Here is a 9,782-nt window from a genome sequence, read left to right as displayed (position 1 = left end):
GCATGAGACACTCTGAGAAGCTAACTGAAATATCGTGCGTCACTCAACGGAAATGCGCACATTATTTCGTTTCATTGTCAAGTGGCACGCAGTAAGGTCGCGGAAACGTTTTTTAGTTACAGAAGCCTAGAAAAGAAAAAAAGAAATGAATATCGGAATTCAACACGGTGACAGCAAAAAAGAAAATATTTCTTCTTCAGACGGTGGAAAACATCTAGATTGGGTGGTAGAAGGTAGTGTGGCCACATCGGTCGACCATATTGATGAACAACACCGTTACTACTTATCTTAGCGAAATCTCCCTTCGTGCGCAAACACAACCATTATCACACATAGTTGTTTGATGTTCCAGATGTGGAGAGAATATTATGCATCATCCTTACACCATTACATTCCTACATATAACCCCAAATGCACACTCCTTCCTCCCCGTGGTTTATTATTTTTTGTTTTGTTTTCAATCAGAACCATTTTCTTAATGACTTTCTTTTGGGGCATCATCCCTTCTCTCTTCCCTTTCTTCCCCCCTCCCTAATACCAGTTTTACGTGTGATTTGGCGGTTGGTGAAATAGCGAGGCCAAGGAGCGATGATCCAGGGATGAATTCGTGTGAAATAAGGGGAATATTATAAACACAACACTTTATCCCCGTTTGCATCGGGTTTTATATGGCAAAAAAATAATAAGTGAATGAGTGAAGACAAATAACAAAAAAGCGGGAGGCGCTATAAGAAGAGTGAAGAGAAAGGAAGAAGTAACAAGAAGGAAATAACGCAACGAAAGCACACTGCTTTGCGCATGTGGCACTGACCTCACACTCCCTACGGCACATAATCTCTTCCACCCATCCCCCTCACGAACACAGTTTCTCTGAAGCCCTCTTATCTTAAGCCTTCTTCTTTCGATCACTTCTTGTTCTGTTTTGTCCGAGCAATCATTAAAAGCAGGACTGAAAGGGGAAGAAAAAAAAAAGAAACACAGTTCTTTCAAATGATACATGCGTGTTTATGAACCTCAAACCACAGGGTACTTAGGCAAACTAACAGCGCACATAAACAAACAAATGAACGTGACGAACTGGCACCCGCAATGTGTTATGATCCTTCAAGAGGAGTTGCATCATAGTGGCGTCTCAGTCACCATCATGTGCCCTCCTCTCCTTCACAGTTTTTCATATTCCTCCATGAAGCCCAACCAACCGCTTCACTCAAGAGGAGGAAAATACAACAAAGTTACACGAACACACACGCTGGTGACACTCGGACGCCAGAAAGGTGTGCGTGATAAGTGACGAAACAAAGAAAACAAGAAAAAGAAGAAAAATACAAAAACAAAAAAGTTAGAAAGGAGACCGTAGAAGGAGGGGGTGGAAAACGCTCATATGTTTAACCCTTGAGACCACAAATCGCCTAAGCGTGTAGCACCTACATGCATCAGGCAACGATAACATAAAAATAATAGAATGGGGTTGTATTTGATGAAAAGTGGGGAAACCCCACGCATTATTGACCCCATCGCTCACTTGCTCCCGTCACACACATGCCGTCAAAGAATTTCCCAGATTTTGTTTCACATATCTGTCTACAGACGTAGTATTTTCTTTAAAAAATCGTGCGTGATCAGCAGCACCACCTCGGCTCGACACACGACGATCGCTATAGCCCCGTTACCTGAGTAATCTCCGCCAAAATTAATAAAACTCCTGTTCACCTCTTCGTACTGTAAATGGGGTCATCACGGTTTCAGAGCCGCTGCTAAACAGTTGCACAAACTGAAAATCATAAGCTCTCACACCTATCAAGTTTAAGCGGTTTTCCTCATGTGATCCAACATTTCTTCGAGACTCATCAAAAGGAGCTTCGCATCATTCGAAAACATAGAAAGGCTCAACGACAAGGCATGCAGTCCCTCTGAATCCTCTCCCGATATTGGCATAACGAAGTTATCCGATAACGACACAATGTTCTGACCAGAGATGCCCATGGAGTCTATTGAATTGAAGGTTTTCTTTCGAAGCAGCGGAAGGGCGGAACTCTTTATTCCGCTAGACCGTGCACATTCCGATGTCGCCAAACCGGTCGCGTCACACGGAGGTGTCAAAGTTTCGGAGCGGTGAGATCTATTACCATTCCCATGAGTTAAGTTATTCATGCCATACTCCGCATTCACTGCCTTTGTGATAACCGCAATCATGATGTGGTTCTTCCGTAGACACAACTCCTCTACAGACTGCATGAAGTCTAAGACAGCTTGCATAAGTTCAGTTTGGAGTGCCGTAGTGGGGTTCCGCAACGCATAGCACATGAGGTCTACAAATCGATTAAAGGAACTGGAGGCATCCAGTGCGATGGGCTGCAGTGTGCGGAGAATGTGTCGCATCTCGGGTGTGTACGCCTTTTGACTTCGTAAAATCGACCAACTACACCACATTGACCTCAGTAGCCCCATCATGCGATTGAGAGTAAACGCCGTCCTTTCACATGCCTTCGTTGGATAGTGCACGAACAGCAGACCGCGCTCCTTCCGTGCGAAAGCCTCAAATGGCACCGTGCGCTTAAGGCGCCGCGAGGTCTCGTTCAGCAGAGCATCAATCTCTTCCATGCAGCTATCCGTCGAGACAATAAGTCGCTCACTGAAACTCAAGGTGAAGGCCCTTGAAGCCGATATGTTGGACCTTAGGACACTATCATTTCCGACTGGAGCGTTACTTGTGGGATCGTTGCTCCCATCGGCAAGTAAGTCAGTAGCCAGTGGTTTTGAAAACAGACCACACAATTTTGTAACGGCCTCACCAAACCTGATCAAGATGTTGATGCGCTTCTTCCGAAGTATGAGACTCGGGCTCAGTGGAAACACAGCCGCGCTTATGATGATATAAATGAGAATACCGAAGGTGATTTGGTTCATACGAGACAAGGTGTCCTCCGTCGTCGTGGATTCCATTGTGTTCAAGGGTATTAATACGAACATTGCGTAGACAACCAATATACCGTAATCTTTGTCAGTTCGAAAGAAGGTACCAATGAACATAAGTACGCACACGGATATAATTTTGTCTGTTGGAGTTGAGGAATACGTACCAGCAAAGAAACCTATAACAGTTCCCAAAATACAAGCTGTGAGACGTACCACCGACGCTTGCACCGCCTCTACGGGATTGCTACCAGAGACGAAGGCAATGATGCTAGGACCAGAAAGAGACTCCTTGTCAACGCCAATAAGGAGGGAGAAACCAACCGTGGCTATCATCGCCGCACTTACCTTTGCTGCTTCAATCAGCCGCTGTATCTCCCGTCGTCGAAAAGTTCTGAACAGCTTTAGCACGTATTCGATTTCCTCTTTAAAGGGTTCCCACACGACCTTCGCAACAACTACTTTCGCAGACGACATCCGAGACACCTCTACCTTGGACATATCACAACCAAATTGCGAGATAGTGTCGTGCGAATTAATTATAGTAAACATAAAGTACGTCATTAAGGGAACGAATTCCTCCAGCGTTTCGGGGCGGTGTTGGTAAAACAAATCGAGACGTGCAGCATTGAACTCGTGCTGAAGCTTCCTTGTCGCCGCACTTACGTCAGTGAAGAGCTCATCCAAATCGCTCACAGCCTTAATTGTGTGGGCAGAGGTGAGTGCGTCCATGAGCTTGTCAACAGATGCCGCGACATCTTTAATATGCGGGGACAAATGCTGGCCAAACGCAAGAGAACGCTCTGATTCGTCGATCACCCATGGCCTTCCCTCTACCATGTCAAGAACCTGAGAGAGAGCGATCAGATTCGTACGAAGACGCTCAAACAACTGTGCCTTAAACCAGCGCGCCCTCCGTGCATCACCGGAATCAAATAGAAACTCGTAAAACGAATGGTCTTGTTCAAGGTAGAATGTTTGTAATGCCTCATCAACGGTTGCAATCAGCATACGTACCTTTGTCATAGACATGTTCCGTTCAACATTAGAAGGTGACCAAAAACAGGACGTCATACCTGTAAAGGCAGCACCGGTGCAATTTGCGATCTCGCAGAGGGCCTTCTGCGCCCGTGTTTTGGAAAAGATGGGGTACGGTACAAACACTGCCAGGGCGCATAAAAGGGTTCCAATGCACCAGTCGGCCATAACACGCGAAGGGTACACCAAAGAACTGTCTGGTTTCACAAGGAGACCAATCATGCAGATGTTGAAGAGCAAAAGACAAACCCTACGCACCATATTCTCTGTGAATGTTGCGATAACGAAAAGCACCAACGTATAGTAGGCACACCACACACCGATATGGTTGCCGAGGCCGAGCGCCACCCCACACGTTGCAAAAGGTAACCAAATGCAGCCAGCGCGTAACCATGTGAAAATGAAAGCAATCATCTCACCAACAGTGACCTTGGATGCCAAGACAATAGCAGAAAGAACGGACGTCGACGTCCCAAGAATATTGAGGGGAATGAATCCAACGACAAGCCCGACCGAGGGAAACACAGCGATCAACGTAACACGGAGAGCGAACTCCACCTGCCGCCAGAACTGCGGAGAGCGTAGAAACTCTAAAACCCTAACTTCCTTTCTCCCATCACTTTTGCGCAAAGACCACGGTACAGTCAAACTGCTGTTTTTACCGGGCCGACCTGAATCTTGAAGCGGCACGTACAACGGCAGGCCAAAACTGTCATTCCCTAGTTTCGTCCCGACACTATTATGAGCCGGGGGTAAATCCCTTGCTGGGGATGACCCAATATCGTCAATAACGAAGTTATCACCCGACGCGGGAAGACAGTTTTCTCGATAGGTTTTATCACCACCACCTTTAAGGGTTGTCATGGTGATTGCAAAAGTTTCTTTTTCCCCTCTGCCCACTTCAATACCCCTTTTCTTCTCTGTTTTATTCGGCTGTGCTTTGACCACGCTATATGCAAGTGTGTGTGACGACCCAAGATCGTTACCGAGGGGAAAGAGGGAAGGTTAATAACCGAAATAAGAATGATGCAACCAGTGTTTTTAACCTTGAAGTGGGAGTACACCACGTCGCTTGTGTTATTTATAATATACAATATAATAATGATTTCTTTTGGAAGGATTGTACGGTCGCCGGCGCCCCGCCCTCCACCACTTTATATGAGATAGTTTCTCGCATAACCGCCACCACAAGCGCAGAAAAATTATTAACAACTCACGGATCACCCCTGGCTGCACGCAAATAGGAGAGGGCTTCCGAGAACTTTGGGGGCTGTTTTCTGAAAATTACCCGCTCACGATTTGGCAGTGGGCTGAAGAAATCTGTAAGTCGTCGTTGAGCAGAATCAGCGGGGTCTCCACTTGGTGGTTGACGGCGCTGGCACTCCCGTTGCGCATTCTCTAGCCGCTCCCCGCAGTATTTTTTGTTGAGAATCCCATGCATCGATGCGAACAAACGGAGTTTCGTCCAGTCAGGTGCTGCACAGACAAAAGGCCGCGTATCGGTGTTCACCGTAGGATTGAAATAGGCGTCCACCACGTGGCTTTCCGGAAAGGAATCAGCTAATTGCAATGTACTCCACTTCACGTAGTTCCGGTAGAACCGCGTTAATGGCACGTCCTCTCCCCAAGGGATACGTCGGCGCCTCACAGCGGAACACCAGCTGCTCAACATATCTCGGACCTGCTCGGCTCCGCCCTCCACAGAGTTTGTGGTTTGACGCCAAGTAGCTGCGATGACGTGCAAGCTCTCCAAAAGTGAAAGCCCGTTAACACCCTCTGCATAATCGCATCCAAGCAAAAGGGCAAGCGCAACAAGAACAACCTTGTCTACCCCACACGCCAACAAGTCGCTCTGGTGGTACGCGACCACATGCCGCCCTTTGGAGAAGAACCCACGGAGGACCACCGGTGCGCCATGTACAATGACGTCACTGTCTTCAGTGAAAACAGCATCCACAACACGTTGCTCATTTAAAAAGGCGCACTGCGCATCCGCTTCATTAGGACTCAAGACATACGGTATCCCACAGCAGTCGAGCAACTCAACGATCCCTAGCAATTCAAAGGGAACAACCTGTTTCTCTCTTACATGCTCCCGAGAGACGGACGGAACTTTCAAGGGTATCCCCGTGGTCTCCAGTGTCTCCGAAGAGGTGATGACAGAAGTATTGAGCAGTACTTCCTTTTCATCTTTCCTTAAGTTCCCGGATGGAACGACAACACCACCAAAGGGGTTGAATTCGCTCAAACCACACGATGTTTCTGTACAGTTGTCCCGAGACTCGTCAACAATTCCGCCATCATCGGCAGATCCGAGGCCTCCAAGTAACTGCGTCCCCGGATACCACAGATGTGTTGAATCATTACATTGTGTGTCTGGCGTTCTGTCAGACGCTGCAAGACTTAATAAATCATCGCAGTCATTGTCCGCACACGACCAATAGTCTCCGCTACTCAACACTTCAACTTCATCGGAGGTGGACTCCTCCTCTTTTCCAAAAGACACATTATGATGGAAAGCATCGACAGCATGAGGGTCAGTTTTAATGGCATTATCAACAACGATAACCGAGCAACTACTGCTGCTCAAAATTTCGCAAACACTGTCACCACACTCCTCTTCCACCACAATGGCGGCACTTCCCACGCCTTCAACCAACACCGAAGACGACGAACTATTACCTGCTGAAGAACCCTGAATTGATTCAGCTTCCCCCCTAGTAGCACCCCCTAGTGCTCTGGAAACCTCTTCAGCCACCCGGCGAGGTCCCATAAATATCGAAGTGCTGGTGTACGCAAGCCTGTTATTCTCGTGGAATTTTTCAAAAGTCTTTCTTTGCTCCAAGAATATTTCGGCCTCACTCAAGAAAGAGTGTGTCAACGACCGTGAGACGACCTCTGGAGCCAAGCAAACCTCCCGAGTTCGTTTTTTTCGCCCTTTAGGTTGCAGCAAAATGGTTCCTGTTTCCACACAGCTTTCCCCCACGTCCTCATCGACGTCGTGCAACAAATCGGTTGGTGGCAAAGACTGGCGCAAAGGTTTCTGCAGTTTCTTACCACTTCCGGGAGATCGATACTTTCGAGGAAGCGAATGAACATCGAGTAAACCAGCACTCATCTGAGCAGCAATGAGTCGCCGGGCGTGGCGTGTCACCATCGCCTGCTCCAGAGCTTCACGATGCTGAGCCCTACGCCGTTGCTCCGCCCGCTTTGACATGGTGGAAGGCCCGTCAAAAACAAAAATCGGTTCGATTCCGTAGAACAGTAATTTGAGAATGCGCATGAAGAAACCTTCCAGGATTCGCTCCTCCACACTTTCACCAGGTTCACAGCTTGATCGAAACTGCGCTATCCATATGCTTGCGTCGATGGCAACGCGTTTGCCTTTCCAATCGGCGGGTTGCGTAACCTCACCGAAGGTGTCGAGGAGGCGCCACAGTCCATGGACACCCATTACCTACAACGGCTTGAAATAAAAAGCGAATAAGAAGTCATTCAAAGTGACTCCTTCGGCACATATGCATTTGTGTATATATATCAGATGGACAGATAAATTATATGGGCGCAGACACAAAAACAAAAACACACGTTAACAACAAAAATATGGAGAGAAACCCCACAAAAGAGGGAGGAGAAATTGACGAAATGGAATTGATGAGGGTGAGGAACAAATACGTTTGCTCTACCCTTCGGGTCGAGGGTGACCAAATCGAAAGAAGAGATTAGACCGCTGCCTTCTGCGTACGCGGCGCACCGGCACTACGCCAAAAGTAAAATAATAAACAACCTTTGAGAAAAGCGAACTTCCACTCACCTACCCTCACTTTTGGGGCATGTTCCTGCTGAGATTCCCGTTCCCCGCAATATCAATTCCATTGTCACCTATTCTCCGTATTTTTCGGAAGCGTCCTTGCAAGAATCGCCGTTGTAAATTCATGCCCTCCCTCCTGTTGACAACTTCTCTCTCAACCACTTCCACGTTTATCAACTCAAAACCCACGGAACAAAACAGATCCCTCAACTCAGAAACGGAGAAAAAGTGGCTTAACGTCCCATTCGTACGTGAAAAGGTGTTCGCTTCCACACGGCAGTGCGCGCTAAACCGCTTCTCCGCATGATCATCCACACAATAGTCCCGGAAAAAGAAAACGCCACCCTCCTTCATGCAGGCCGCAATGCGCCGCAACACTACTGCATGCTCTTCAACCGGAATAGAGCATAGAACAAAAATCATGGAGACAAAATCCACCAACCCATCACCACGAGGGCGGGATTGCCTCGCTACGGATGCCGTGATGATGGGGGCAATATCCTGCTCAACGGGGTTCAGCACCCAGGCAGTAAACTTCTCCTGCTCCACATGTGGGAGTGTATTTTGTTTCTCACGCAGGAGTTTAATCGCTACAGTAGAAATATCAAAACCAACAACTCGCCATCCAGAAACGTCACCGTAATCCTTAAGAATAGGAAATACGGCGTTACCGACACCGCAACCGGCTTCCATCCACACACACTCCTCCAACGTAGCTTCGTTGTTCTTCTTCAACCTTTCGAGAGCCTCACGGAGTTCAGAAAACTCGCGCAAGATGTAATGACGATCGCGGTAACCGTTTAATGTATTGTTTCTATAGTACTGATCCCAATGCTCCTTGTGAGTGGTCTTACGAACCTTCAGTTGAGCCAACTGCCCTCCCGTGTAGGGGCGGTAATCTTCAACAAATGGCAGCTCACGTGGTCGCTTGCGGGTATTATTTTCAATCTTATCAGGCATTGTAAGATCTAAGCTTCTGTTCCTGTGTGGTGGGCCGGAGAAAGCGGAAAGAGAGGATGTCCCTTATGTGACTCCCGAATTAAACCGAATGCTCCGCTTGGTACTGACCAGTAACGGGTCTCCACAGAACATTTCACATAAATGACCACCCTCCTCCATTTCACAGGCATTCGCGCATGCGCGTGTGTGCGGAGTCTGCGCCCTCGCCCCTTTTTATATGAACACCTGCAGCTGTCCACGACCCACCAATCAAAGGAGCCGGGAGCACAGGTGAAAAATCACAAAGTGCGAATGTATATTCACACGGGAACGATCGCATTGGTATGGGGAAAAAGTCCGTGAGCGCCAGCAATGAGACTGCAAAGGTTTGAATGTAAAAAGAAAAAAAACAGGGAACTACATCATACATTTAGCTTGATGTGGCCCTCGGCAAATGGGTTATATAAAACCGTGGTACTAAGAATCCTCGCCTCTACATCAAGCACGTTGTAACTTCCATCCGCCTCGAGTTCCTCAACCCGCTTCAGTGTGCGCTCGCTCTCCCCGTCATTCCAGCCAAAATCGACGACCCCAAACGCCGTGTGCTTGGAATCCAGTGACGGGCATGGTTTAAATAAAATAAAGAACTGAGATGCGTTAGTGTCCGGTTTATTTCCCTTATGCGCCATGGAAACGACACCACGACGATCGTGCAATGCGTTTCCCATTCCCTCATCCTCAAAGTACCGCTGCTTGATATCTTGGTGATGGACAAAAACAGATTCACCTCCTTTTCCAGTTCCCGTTGGGTCCCCTGTTAGAACAAAGGTCTCAGGAACCAGACGGTGAAACCTGCAACCATCATAGTATGATGAAGCACAGAGGGCAAGAAAGTTGAAGGAAGCTTTTGGGCAGTCAACGAAACGGAGGTTAATTAACAAACTGCCGAGTGATGTTGAGATCACAACCGACATGAAGAAATGTTGACCCCTCTCCCTCTATGCCGTGCTACTCCGCCTAGTTCGCACGTTGCCGCTCCTCTCTTCTTCCTGTAATAATTAGGAACAGGAGCTGGGTAACA

The 9,782-nt window shown here is 47.8% G+C and overlaps 5 protein-coding genes across 5 annotated transcripts; all 5 read right to left on the bottom strand.

The window, feature by feature from the left end:
* Nucleotides 1-642: 642 nt before the first annotated feature.
* Nucleotides 643-999, bottom strand: TEOVI_000508300 (uncharacterized protein; the record flags this gene model as incomplete). Its single annotated transcript, XM_067223716.1, has 1 exon — nucleotides 643-999. One exon carries the CDS (start codon nucleotides 997-999, stop codon nucleotides 643-645), a length of 357 nt encoding a protein of 118 aa, XP_067079817.1.
* Nucleotides 1,000-1,803: 804 nt separating this feature from the next.
* TEOVI_000508200 (Fusaric acid resistance protein-like, putative) lies at nucleotides 1,804-4,815 on the bottom strand (the record flags this gene model as incomplete). The annotated part of the gene is made up of 1 exon (XM_067223715.1): nucleotides 1,804-4,815. The coding sequence occupies one exon, from the start codon at nucleotides 4,813-4,815 to the stop codon at nucleotides 1,804-1,806; it is 3,012 nt and encodes a 1,003-aa protein (XP_067079816.1).
* A 349-nt stretch (nucleotides 4,816-5,164) lies between these two features.
* On the bottom strand, nucleotides 5,165-7,405 carry TEOVI_000508100 (DNA repair protein RAD2, putative; the record flags this gene model as incomplete). Its single annotated transcript, XM_067223714.1, has 1 exon — nucleotides 5,165-7,405. The coding sequence occupies one exon, from the start codon at nucleotides 7,403-7,405 to the stop codon at nucleotides 5,165-5,167; it is 2,241 nt and encodes a 746-aa protein (XP_067079815.1).
* Nucleotides 7,406-7,771: 366 nt separating this feature from the next.
* On the bottom strand, nucleotides 7,772-8,722 carry TEOVI_000508000 (methyltransferase domain containing protein, putative; the record flags this gene model as incomplete). Its single annotated transcript, XM_067223713.1, has 1 exon — nucleotides 7,772-8,722. The coding sequence occupies one exon, from the start codon at nucleotides 8,720-8,722 to the stop codon at nucleotides 7,772-7,774; it is 951 nt and encodes a 316-aa protein (XP_067079814.1).
* A 401-nt stretch (nucleotides 8,723-9,123) lies between these two features.
* TEOVI_000507900 (cyclophilin type peptidyl-prolyl cis-trans isomerase, putative) lies at nucleotides 9,124-9,675 on the bottom strand (the record flags this gene model as incomplete). The annotated part of the gene is made up of 1 exon (XM_067223712.1): nucleotides 9,124-9,675. The coding sequence occupies one exon, from the start codon at nucleotides 9,673-9,675 to the stop codon at nucleotides 9,124-9,126; it is 552 nt and encodes a 183-aa protein (XP_067079813.1).
* Between the last annotated feature and the right edge of the window lie 107 nt (nucleotides 9,676-9,782).

Source organism: Trypanosoma equiperdum (genome assembly GCF_001457755.1).
Source record: "Trypanosoma equiperdum strain OVI genome assembly, contig: ctg_1945, whole genome shotgun sequence".
NCBI classification, from domain to species: Eukaryota; Euglenozoa; class Kinetoplastea; order Trypanosomatida; family Trypanosomatidae; genus Trypanosoma; species Trypanosoma equiperdum.
The sequence above is the reverse complement of the archived record's forward strand: the minus strand, read 5'-3'. Positions and strand labels throughout refer to the sequence as shown.